At 32.7% G+C, this 13,294-nt stretch overlaps 1 protein-coding gene and 1 pseudogene across 2 annotated transcripts in view; one reads left to right on the forward strand and one right to left on the reverse strand.

Moving 5' to 3' along the window:
• HOOK1 (hook microtubule tethering protein 1) overlaps positions 1-13,294 on the forward strand; it is a 67,323-nt gene that overhangs the window by 35,986 nt on the left and 18,043 nt on the right. For both annotated transcript variants that reach the window (XM_067726341.1, XM_067726340.1), the window contains 5 exons: positions 4,306-4,446; positions 5,584-5,785; positions 6,597-6,707; positions 12,248-12,335; positions 12,423-12,483. In XM_067726341.1, coding sequence (XP_067582442.1) covers positions 4,306-4,446; positions 5,584-5,785; positions 6,597-6,707; positions 12,248-12,335; positions 12,423-12,483 — 603 coding nt within the window. The remainder of the gene's footprint in view (positions 1-4,305; positions 4,447-5,583; positions 5,786-6,596; positions 6,708-12,247; positions 12,336-12,422; positions 12,484-13,294) is intronic.
• LOC137212461 (large ribosomal subunit protein eL43-like) lies at positions 6,037-6,478 on the reverse strand (annotated as a pseudogene).

A 13,294-nucleotide genomic window follows, 5' to 3' on the forward strand; every position in this document is an offset into this window, starting at 1 on the left:
ATTTTTGTAACTCACACTTTTATTGTTTGATAGATCATTTCTGTCACTACAGAAAGTTCCCCTATGCCCTTCCCAGTCAACCCCTATCTCCCAGAGAGTAATTACTCTTCTGATTATTTTCCACCATGGATATGTTTTCTCTCATCTAGAAGTTCTTATAAATTGAACTGCAATATGAATTCTTTGGTGACTGGCTTCTTATGCTCAGCATATTTGTGAAATTTACAGATGTTGCTGAATATATCAGTAGTTCATTCTTTTTTATTGCTGAGTAGTATTCCATTATATGGAATTATTTCTCATTATGACACATTTTGCTTATTCATTTTCCTTTAGATGGGCATTTGGGTTTCCAGATTTTGGCTAATATAAATAAAGCTGGTATGAACATTGGAGTATAAGACTTTTTGTGAACATATTTTTTCATTTCTCGTTGGCAAATACATGAATGAACTGGTATTGCTGAGTTACACATTATGTCTGTGTTTAGTGTTAAAAGATACTGGCAAACCATTTCCCAAAGTGTTAATATTGTTTTACATTCCCACCAGCAGTGCTTGCTGCTGGTTGCTCTAGTTACTCTGCCTGTATAACATAACTTGGCTTTATCAAGCTTTTTAATTTTAGTTATCCCAGGGGATGTGTTAAGGGTGTTGAATTGTGGCTTTAATTTGTATTTTCCTGATAACTAATGATATGGTAAGCCCCTTTTCTTGTGCTTATTGGCAATATATCTTACATTCTGAATCGTCTCTTCACACTGTTAGCCTATTTTTAAATTGGGTTGTTTGTCTTTATTACTGAGTTGTAGGAGTTTTAAATATATATATTCTGGATACAAAATCTTTGTCAGATATACAGGTAGTAATATTTCATCCATTCTTGGCTTGCCTTTTCATTTTTCAAATGGTATCTGAAAGAGTTAAAGTTCTTAACTTAGGTGAAGTCTGATTTATCAGTATTTTTAAGATCAGTGCTTTTCGTGCACTGTCCGAGAAATCTTTGTCTGCTCCCTTGTCATGAAAATACACTCTACGGTTTTCTTCTAGAATCTTTATAGTTTTAACTTTCACATTTAGGTCTGTGATCCATCTTGAACTGATTTTTTGAAACTAGTGTGAGGTGTGGATGTGAAGCTTTATTTTTATTTTCCTTATGAGTATTTAGTTGTTAGCTGAAAAGAAATTTATTTTACTCTGTCAAATTGCTTTGGCACCTTAGTGAAAAATGATACAACCATAAAATTTGGGTCATTTTCTGGACTCAGTTCTTTCCCATTGATCAATTTTTCTATCTTGATGCCTATAAGACACGATTTTGACCACTATGGCTCTAGAGTAAGTCATTTAAAATCAGGTAGTGTGAGTATTCCAACTTTGTTCTTTCTCCTCAAAATTTGTTTTACCTCTTCTATCCTTTGCTTTTTTAGTCAGTTTCTGTTAAAAAAACAACCTTTTGTGATTACGATTTGGATTGTATGTGATTGATACCTTGACCATATTGAGAATTTCTGTCTATGAATGTAGTATCTTCGTCTATTTAAGTCTAATTTCTCTAGCAATTTTCTGTTGTTTCCATCATAGTTTTATGTGTGTCTTCTGTTAATTTTATTCCCAAATATTTAATTTTTTTGCTGTTACAAACACAAAACATTATTCTGAAAAGTTACTGCTAATATATAGATACACAATTGATCTTTGTATATTGAAACTTTTATCTTGTATCTTGAAACTTGTGTCTTGTATTTTGAAACCTTTCTGTCTTGCAAAGTTTCTTAATTTCCTTACTGATTCTTCTAGTTGTTTATTGAAGTAGAAAATCCTAAGGAATCTACACTCACCTTGTCTATTAATAGAGCTTTACCTCTTCCTTGTATTATTTCTGCCTTGTATTTATCTTCTTTGTTTTGAGCAAGAGCAAACATCTTGGTTTGTTCTGGGTCTTTGGAGAAAATGTTCAATTAAGTACTGTCAATTATGAAGCTAGCTGTAGAGTTTTTAAATTTGCTTTTTATCAGATTGAAGGAGTTCCCCCTTTATTTCTGCCTTGCTACAAGTTTTATCATTAATTGGTGTTGATTTTTTGTCAAATGACTTTTCTGCGTCTTGAGAAGATGGTTTGGTTTTTCTTTTTCACTCTTTTAATATGATTAATTTTTGAATGTTAAAAAATCTTATATTCTAGGGAAAACCAATTGGTCATATTTTATTGTCTTATATACATATGACTGGATTTGGTTTGCTAATATGTTGAAAGTGTTTTTGTGTCTGTCTTTATAATAGATATTGGTCTGTAACTTTTTTCTCTTGTAATGTCTTTCAGGTTTTGTTATCAGAGTTTTGCTAGTCTCATAGAATAATTAGGAAGTATTCTCTCCTCCTCTATTTTCTGAAAGAGTTTATGTAAGAATGATACTATTTTTTCCTTCAGTATTTGATAGAATTTATCAGTAAAACAATGGGATCTGTGGTTTTCTTTGTGAAAGGGCTTTTAATGGCACATGTAATTTCAGTAATGGTCATAGGGCTTTTCAGATTTTCTGTTTCATCTTATGTCAGTTTGCTAAATTGTTTTTTTCAAGGTATATGTTTATTTGATTTCAGTTTTGAATTTATTGGCATAAAGTTGTTCATAATATTCTATTTATTGTCCCTTTAGTGACTGTAGGAGCTGTAGTGGTATTTCCTTTTTCATTCCTGATACTGGTAATTTGTGTTTTCTCTCATTTTTCTTGGTCACTCTTGCTAGAGGTTCATCAATTTTATTAATCTTTTCAATCATCCTTTATTAACTTTCCATATTGTAAGTTTTAGATCTCTGTTCTTTATTTATTTTACTTCCTTTGGATTTAATTTGCCCTTCTTTTTTTAGCCTCTTCAAGTTAGATGATTGATTTTAAGGCTTTCTTCATTTCTAAAATTAGCCTTTAAAGCTGTAAATTTTCCTCTAAGCACTGATTTAGCTGGGTCCCCAAAATTTGATTGATTGTGTTTCTATTATTATTCAGTTTGAAATATTTTCTAATTTCCCTCGTGATTTCTTCTTTGACTTGGGGATTATTTAGAAATGTGTTGTTTAATTTCTAAATATTTAAGGCTTTTCTACAGACTTCGTATTGTGACTGATTTCTAATTTAATTTCCTTGTGGTTAGAGAACATATTCCATGAGACTTCAATCTTTTAATATTTATAATACTTATTTTATTGCTCATCATATGTCGTATTGTGGTGAGTGTTCCATGTGTACTTGCAAAGAATGTGTGTTCTGTTTTTTTGACTGACTTGTATCATAAATATTAATTATATCAAACTGGTTAATAGTGTTATTCAGATCTTTTCTGTATTTTTACTGACATTTTTGTTTAGTTCTATCATTTATTGGGAGACTGATGTTAAAATTTTCGACAGTAATTATCGATTTGTGGATCTCTGATTCTGTCAGTTTTTGCTTTATCTATTTTAAAATTTTGTTTTTACTTATATATACCTTTATGATATGTCTTTCTGATAAATTGACCCTTTTATTATTATGAACTGTCTCTCTTTATCTTTGGTAATACTTTTTGTCTTTAAAATTTTTTTGATGTTAATATAACCACCCCAGCTTTCTTTGCTTACTGTTTGCATGGTACTTTTTTTCATCTTTTTACTTTTAATATATTGTGTCTTTATATTTAAAATATTTCTTGTAACTAAAATATATTTGAGCCTTGCTTTTTTTTATCCAGTCTGATAGTCTCTGCCTTTTTAATTGGTATGTTCAGTCCATTTGACTTTTATGTAATTTTTGACATGGCTGTATTTAGGTCTATCGATTTTCTATTTTTCATTTGTTATATCTAGTCTTGGGTTTATTTTTCTTCCTTTTTTGCATTATTTTCAGTTGATCAAAGAATTTTTTAATATTTTAATTACTGTATTGTCATTTTAGTTTTTGTTGTTCTAGGCTTTGAAGTATTTATTCTTTATCATAGTCTATACTTAGAGTTAATACTTTACTACTTTACACGCTATGTATATTTTTGGATAACTTTAATATATACATTTTCTCTTCATCTTTTGAAATTAAAATTCCTGTTTGAACTAGAAAACCAAGCTCAGTGTTTTAGAAGTAAAAATGAAAATTCTGAACATCTGTTGCTTCTCAGGTCTGTTTTAAAACCAACAGCTGAAAACTTTAGTTTTTCTTCTTTTGAATGCAGAATCCAAAAAAACATTTTAGAAGTAAGTTTTGCTAAGCTCATATCTCAGTAAGAAAACAAATAATGGAAATTACATTATAAATACTTGTTTTCTTTATGCAAGGCTCGAAGCTGCAAAAGATGATTACCGTGTTCACTGTGAAGAACTTGAAAAGCAATTAATTGAATTTCAACATAGGAATGATGAGTTGACTAGTCTTGCTGAGGAAACAAGAGCCCTGAAAGATGAAATAGATGTTCTTAGGTATGGCATGTCTAAATATAATTATGTCACTTCTAAGTTATTACTTAGTCATTTCAGTATTCCATATTTTAATCAGGGATTCTTAGAGTTTTCCCTATGTATCAAGTATTGATCAGTTTTTATCCAGCCTCCTAGTCTTTACTTCTTTTATGCTTGTTGATAGTTATGGACTGTTTAAGGATAACATTTGATTCTTGTTAGGACAGTTTCATAAACCTTTTTCTTATTTCTCATTTAAGAAAATGATACCTTTTTCTTAAAAATTTGTAAGCTGAGTTACTTTTAGATACATTTGGCTTGACTTTCTTGTGCTTACTAGTATATCTTGTGAAATTTTTGTGTAAGGAAATGCAGTCACAAACCACATTTTGACATTTGATAAAATATAGATAAGAATCCTAGCATTTATTTCAAGGTTATCTCAGGTTTGTCTTATAGTCTTTGACAATATAAAATTTATATTTAGTTTTTGCCTGTAAAATGTTACTGAAGCAAGTAGTCTATCCACATGACTTTTATATTTTCTGTTAAATTTTTTTAATCAGCCATTTTCTTGCACAGTTTTTAATGTCCTTATTTTAAATGAAATCTTTATAACCATTAATTTGAACTTGCATGTGATATTGAAGTGGTTTGGTTTATTTATTTATTTTTGCTCTAGCCCAGTTGTCAGATAAGCACAACTCCAAAGGGAAGTGCTTTGCTAAACAAATTATAAGTTGAGTCAACTTCCTTAGTATATCAAATACTTAGAGCAGAACTACATTAAATATTATGCACAAAGCACAATTGGCCTGTAAGCTACAGAGCAGCTCAGAATTGTTCAATTATATTTAGAAAACCATTCTTTTTTTATACATTTTTCTGATATATAAAATAGTTTGATAATTCAGTTTGTCAAATTTGAAGCATTTTTATTTTGATGACTTTATAACGGAAGGGTTGAACTTTAGACAGTTTTAGGCCTGAGTCTGTCTCCAAAGTTCTCGCAAAGTTTATGATTTCTTTTCTCTGTCCCTCTCATTTTTTTTTAACCAATTGATAGTTCATTGGGAAGACTCATTTTACAGCCAGAATAACATTGTTATGTGTACTTACTAGTTTTTACACAGTAATGTTTAGTCTTTGTTATTATAGGGCTACCTCTGATAAAGCAAATAAACTGGAGTCAACAGTTGAGATATATCGTCAGAAGCTCCAAGATCTGAATGACCTTCGCAAGCAGGTGAAAACTTTACAGGAAACAAACATGATGTATATGCATAATACAGTCAGCCTAGAAGAAGAATTAAAGAAGGCAAATGCAGCACGTACACAATTAGAAACATACAAGAGACAGGTAAGAAAATATCTTGATTTTTTAAATCAGTAAAATTGAAAAGAGTTTAACTTTGAGTTGTCTAAGTCTTTTACATTTTTGTTGGCTTCTGAGCTTGTATATTTTTTGGACATTTTTATTGTTTTGTTAGTATTTCTGGTAACCAGTGATAAATGCCTAGAGAATGGAGTTATAGCCTAAAATATTCTCTTCTGCTGTTTATCAAACAACCTAGATAAACAGGGTAGAAGGCTGATATTTTTTTTTGGTAAGTTATTATTTGTGTATTTTAAAACTTATGTTTATTCTTATCTACATGCCATTTCCACAAATTTTTTTTTTGTTATATAAATTAACCAATTTTTATAGGCTAGCAACATTTCAAATGGTGGTGCTTTACTGGGCCTTCAGTTCCCTCAGTCCTCTGATGGCAGACTTTACTGTGACAGCAGAAGTGGTATTGTAGGTCCAGGCACCACCAGCTACCGTTTTCATGCAGGAACCACAGTGCCAAATGCCCACAGCTCATCTCTTCATCTTGGTTTTGCCACAGAAGGAGCAAGTGTATTTGGCATGCTGGCTGATTTCAGTTTTCTTCACCATTTTCCTGAGGGAGGCACCATAATGGGTCCCGTATTTACCCACAATTCCAACCTTCTTGATGCATTTAGCCACGTCGCTGCAACCTAGGACCAAGCCCAGAGAGTCCACAAATATTTAGAATTAGACTATAATCTTAGTATAAATTTTATTTCCAGTTTCTCATTTATTGAACTCTGAAAAGCTATCAATATTATATACTCTCATTTTGTACTTTTGTTTCCGATAAAAGGTTCAGGATCTTCACGTTAAACTTTCCTCTGAAACCAAAAGGGCGGACACACTAGCATTTGAAATGAAGCGGCTTGAAGAAAAACACGAAGCTTTACTTAAGGAAAAAGAGGTAAACGTAAATATAATTGATATGTAATATGTATGTCTTGTTTTAGTTTTTAATACTGTCCTTGCTGTTTTAAGAATGGAAGTGATGTAATCCGTTCTTTCTCCAAATTGAAATTGGTGATATAAAAGAAAGTCTTGTAGACATTTTTTATGGGGTTTTGTAAGTTTCTTTCATATGGGAAGATGAAGTCACAGAGCCTAGGTCATGTCTCAGTGCATGTTTTCCAGCTCTAGACTGTCAGCTCCTTGAGAGCAAGGACCATAGATGCAATTTTTTAACAGCTTTATTAGGATATAATTTATATACCATAAATTTCAGCCATTTAAAAGGTATAGTTTAATGGTGTTTAGTGTATTCACAGGGTTGTGAAACCATTATCACAATCAAATTTTAGAATACTGTCATCACTGCAAAAAGAGACCGTGTGCCCATTAGCAGTTACCCTGCATTCTGGCCTCCCTTCCCTCAGCCTTAGCAATCATTAATCTACTTGCTGTCTCTATAGATTATATGAATATAATATATATATAATATACGAATATTATATATATGAATATATAATCATACACTATGTGGGTTTTGTAACTGGATTCCTTCATTTAGCATAATGCTTTCAAGGTTCAACCATGTTGTAGTGTGTGTCAGTACTTCATTTTTATTGCTGAATAATAATCCATTGTATGGATATACCACATTTTATTTATCTGTTCATCAGTTTATGGACATTGGGTTGTTTCCACTTTTTGCCTATTAAATGAATAATGTGGTTATAAACATTTATGTACAAGGCTTTATGTGGACGTATGTTTTCTTTTTTTTTTAATATTTATTTTTTGGCTGCGTTGGGTCTTAGTTGCAGCACGTGGGATCTTTCCTTGCAGCACGCGGGATCTTCATTGTAGCGCGTGGGCTTCTCTCTAGTTGCAGTGTGTGGGCTTCTCTCTAGTTGTGGTGCGCAGGCTCCAAAGCACACAGGCTCTCTTGTTGTGGCACGCGGGCTTAGTTGTTGCGCGGCATGTGGGATCTTAGTTCCCCGACCAGGGATCGAACTGGCGTCTCCTACATTGCAAGACAGATTTTCAAGCACTGGACCACCAGGGAAGTCCCTTCATTTCTTGAGTATATACCTAGGAATGGTATTGCTGGATCATATGATAACTATGTTTAACTTTTTTAAGAACTACCAGACTTTTCTAAAGTGGATGAACCATTTTTCATTATCACCAGCAATTTGTAGATTCTAATTTCTCCACATCCTTGACTAAGTATATTAAATTTTAATTTTGGCTATCCTAGTGGGTATGAAGTAGTATAGCATTATGATTTTGATTTCCCTAATGACTAATGATATTGAACATCTTTGCATGTACTTATTGGCCATTTCTAATTATCTTTGAGAAATATCTCTTCAAATTATTTGCCCATGTTTTGTCATTTGCCTTTTTAATTTCAAGTTCTAAGAGTTCTTTATATATTCTGGATATAAGTCCCTTGTCAGATACATGATTTGCAAATATTTCCTCCCATTTTGTGGGTTGTCTTCTCACTTTTTTTTTTGATGGTATTTTTTTTGCAGCAGAGTAGTTTTTTTATTTGATGAAGTCAAGGTTATCTATTTTTTCTTTTGTTAGTTTTATGGTGGTGTTTCTATGAAACCATTGAATAACCCCTTAAGGTTATAAAGATTTATTCCTATGTTTTCTTTTAAGAGTTTTATAGTTTTAGCTCTTATATTTACTCTGTGATCAATTTTGAATTAATTTTTTATGTGGTGTGAGATAGGTTTCTAACTCTATTCTTTTGTGTGTGTATATTCAGTTGTCCCAGCACCATTTGTTGACAAGACTTGCCCCATTGAATTGTCTTGGTACCCTTGTTAAAAATCAATTGACCATGATACTGTAATGATGGATATACCTTTGTCAAAACTCATAAAAGTGAAACAGAAAGAATGAACCCTAATGTAAGCTATGTCCTTTAGTTAATAATAATATTATTATTATATTGGCTCATCATTTCTTACAGGTAACCACAATAATGAAAGATGTTAATAATAGGGAAAATTGGGGAATGGGGGGAGATGAGGGAATATATGGGAACTTTGTACTATCTGTTCAGTTTTTCTGCAAAAAAGTGTATTAATTTTTTTTAAGTAAAAAAAAATCATTTGGCCATAAATATATGACTTTATTTCTCGGCTTTTCTTTGTCATTGATGTGTATGTCTAGCTTTATGCTAGTACCACACTGTCATGATTACTGGCGCTTTGTAGTAAGTTTTGAAATTGGAAAGTATGAGTTCTCCAACTTTGTTCTTCTTTTTAAAGCTATTGTTTTGGTTATTCTGGGTCCCTAGCATTTCATATGAATCTTAGGATCAGATTAGCAATTCCTGAAGAATAGCCAGATTGAGATATTGATAGGGATTGCCTGAATTTGTTGATCAGTTTGGAAATCTGGCCACCTTAATAGCATTAACTTTCTGATCCATGACTGTAGGATAACATTCCATTTATTTAGGTCTTTAGCTTCTTTCAACAATGTTTTGTAGTTTTCCTTGTACAAGACTGCACCTTTTAAAGCTTTATTCATGAGTGTTTTATTCTTTTTGTTACCATTATAAATGAAATTATTTTTTCAGTTTCATGTTTGGATTTTTCAATGCTAATGTATAGAAATACAATTGATTTTTGAACACTGATCTTGTATTTTGCATCCTTGTTGGATTCACTTAGTATTTCTAATAGTTTTTAGTAGATTCTTTAGGATTTTCTATATAGAAGATCAGGACATCTGCAAATACAAGTAGTTTTACTTCTTCCTTCGCAATCTGGATGCCTTTTATTTCCTTTTCTTGTCGAATTGTTCTGGCTAGAACCTCCAGTACTTTGTTGAATAGAAATGGCAAGGGTGGATATCCTTCTCTTGTTTCTGATATTAGGGAGAAAGCATTCACTCTTTCATCATTATGTATGTTACTAGCTGTGGGTTTTGTTTGTAGATGCCCTCTATCAGGTTGAAGAAGTTTCATTTTATTCCTAGTTTGTTGCATGTTTTTATCCTGAAAGGTTTTTGGATTTTGTCATCTGCTTTTTCTGGGTCAGTGAGATGATGTGTGGTTTTTGTCTTTTATTGTATTAATGTGGTATATTACACTGATTTTTGATATTAAATCAGTTTGCATTCTTGAGGTAAATTCCACTTGGTCATAGGGTATAATCCTTTTTATATATTGCTAGATTCAATTTGCTAGTATTTTGTTGAGTGTTTTCCCATCTATATTATAAGAGATATTGGTTGGTAGTTCTCTTTTGATGTCATTGCCTGGTTTTGGTATCAAGATGATACCACACAGAATGAGTTGAAAATTTTTTCCTGCTTTTTAGGTTTTAGCTCACTTGAAGTCTTTTATCTAGTGTGTCCACCCACTAGGGTCATCTTATTGACCTTTTCTGTTAACTGTTTGTCTTTTTTTTTCCTGCATTGGGACTGTCCTGTTTCTTTGCATGTTTCATACTTTTTTTGAAAATATGACCTTTAAAATAATATAATATTTCAACTCTGGAAATCCAGATTTTCCTTCAACCTCAGAGTTTGTTATTATTGCTGTTTTTTTTAGTGACTCTTTTGGACTAATTCTATAAAATCTTCTTTCTTTGTAATGTTCAACCGCTGAATTCTCTGCTCAGTTACCATTGAGATCAGTTAATGATTAGTCAGATATTTCCATAGATGCCTTGAGCCAATAACTCTCCCAACCTTTGCCAAAGGACTCAGTGTGTATTTTGGAAAACGTCTTCAATTCTTAGGCAATTTCAAACTCTGCCTTTGCCTTTATTTCCTATTTGCACAGGGCCTTAAGTTTATCCAGAGCTGAGACATTGGGGCCCTCTCAGGTCTTTTCTGGGCATGCACACAACTCTATATATAGCTGGCCTCCTGGATCTCCAGGGATATGTCAGAACTTTTCTAAGTCCTCTATGGATTTCTTGTTTCTCAGCTCTTCCTTGTAAGGTTTTGGCAAGGCTCTTGTTTGCCCTAACTGGCATCACACCCTCCAGCAGCTATAGTGAAAACAATTGCTGATGATTGTTTTTGACAAATCAGTCAATGAAAAGTATGACTGGGGCTTCTCCAGAGTGCTTCTAGACAGACCAGATAGTGACAGTTCTCTAAGCATGGGGCTTTTTTAGGAGGAGTTTCATATCCAGTCTGACCATTCTGGTGGTGGCTAAGCTGCTGTTTTTCAAAGCCATAGAAATTGAGAGGGAATTCTCTGGTGGTACAGTGGTTAAGACTCAGTACTTTCACTGCCGTGGGCCTGAGTTCAGTCCCTCGTCGGGGAACTAAGCCGTGTGGTGCGGCCAAAACAAAAAACAGGAACAAAGCTACAAAGATTGAAAGTCTGCTGGTTTTCAAGGCTACTCCAGAGTTGGGGAGAGGGTGATAGTAGTAAGAATAGTTAAAAGAACAAAAAGCTCCCTGTTCTGAGATTTAGCAGAGTTTCTTTAACAAGTGCTCCTCAGATCATGGCCGACCCTTGGTTAATTTTCAGAGTTCTGGAAAAGTTGATTTTGACAAATTAGCTAGTGTTTGAATTGCATTTATGAAGGAACAGATTTATAGGGGTCCTCATGCCTGACTGTAGTTATAGTTTATAGTGTTCATGTTCAGAGATTCCTACGGCATCTGTGCACTCTGGCCTAAGGACCCTTGGAGTCAGGACCCTTGGACCCTAACCAATTTACTGTTAGGTTGATTTGAACCACATAATGGACTAAGTAGAGTTTTGTTTACTGATTTGAAATATAACATTTAAAATATGATTTTATGTTAAAGTACTTTTCAAGTTCCGGGAAAATCATTTAAACATGAGCCTTTTGTACAGAGTGTAGAAATTTGTCATTGGCTGTCAGCGGTAAAATAAAATAGCCAATGATATGAAGTCCTAGCATGCTATCCCTAGGAAATAATGTTTTTCCACAAATTCATACTTCCAGTATGCTACTTAGAGTAATAGAAGGAAATAACAAGTCTCCAGCATCTCTTACACACCAGACTATAGTCTAGATATTAGACAAACTTTATCTCATTCGCTACTCAGAACACCTTTGCAGGGGCTTATGAATCAGTATTCTCATTTTGATGATAAAGATCTAAAGCCAAAGAATCAATAACTTGCCTTAGATAGTATAGCTGGAAATAGTGAAACTGAATTCGGGGCACGATCTATTTGCCTCCAAAGTCCATGTACTTTTATTACTCTACAGTTGCATATTTGTGCTCTGTTGCATAATTACATTCATTTGGTTCAAAGATAAACTATCTAATGGGGAAAATCACAAGCTTTGTGTTGTATAAAGTCTATTATTTATGTGATTTATACAAGAGAAATTACCCCTTAGCACTAAAACTAAAACATTGTCATTTTTAATTAAGGAACAATTATCAAATTAAATTAAGATAAATTATTCTAAGCATAAATTAAATGGCCTGTGGGCAGAAGTAAATATTTTGCTTATATAAACAATTCTTTTTTAGAGACTAATAGAACAGCTTGATACTCTGAAAGAAACAAATGAAGAGCTTCGATGTTCACAAGTACAACAGGATCACCTAAACCAAACAGGTGAATTTTGTTGCATTTAGAAAAGGTTTTGTTAATGGTAGATATACTGAAATGTTAATCTATTTTTTTGTTGCTGATGTTGTTTAGATGCATCTGCTACAAAAAGCTATGAGAATCTTGCTGCTGAGATTATGCCAGTGGAATATAGGTAAACTTGTTTTTATTAATTGATAACCCATACTTAATATTAGAAACGTGATTTCTTCTTCCTTTTGTAAATTTCTAAGCCTTTAACATTTTCCATTTTACGAGTCATAGGGCTTGAAAATTACTTTGTCTCATGCTTATGCTTTCTAAATCAGATTGTTATTGCTACTATGGAAGCTTAAAAATTTACCAGAAATAAAATTTCACTTACTAGCTGAATAACATATTCTAGTTTATATAATACAGCCTTTATTGTGTTTAACTTATTTTTTTATCCTTAATCTCTTTGATAATACTTCAAAATGACAGCTATTGAGTGGACAGGAATTTCCTCTTTTAAACACTAAGGAAAACCTTTTTAATACTTGGCATTCAGATCCACACTGGTGAAAAAAATAGGAGAGGAGCTGTCAATTGCAGGAGGATTAAGCTGGAGTTAAACAAAATACAAATTTTAGAGGTTCCTCTTGACCTAACTTTAATTTTGGTATTTTACTGCTATGTTTACTTCTAGGTATTTGACTAATCTGGTATAAAATTTTCTTTTCCTTTTTTGTGGCAACAGTTTTATTTGTTAATTACTTTTAATTCTACTCTTTATTTAAACAGCTTTATTGAGATATAATTCACCCGTTTACAAATATACAGTTCAGTGGTTTTTAGTGTAATCACAGAGTTGTATAACCATCATCACTATCTAGTTTTAGAACATTTTCATCCTCCACAAAAGATACCCGGTACCTCTTAGCAGCCATTCCCCATTCCTGCCTCCCCTCCATCGCCAGCTCCAGGCAACCAGTAATCTACTCTGT

Source organism: Pseudorca crassidens, chromosome 2, assembly GCF_039906515.1.
Source record: "Pseudorca crassidens isolate mPseCra1 chromosome 2, mPseCra1.hap1, whole genome shotgun sequence".
NCBI classification, from domain to species: domain Eukaryota; kingdom Metazoa; phylum Chordata; class Mammalia; order Artiodactyla; family Delphinidae; genus Pseudorca; species Pseudorca crassidens.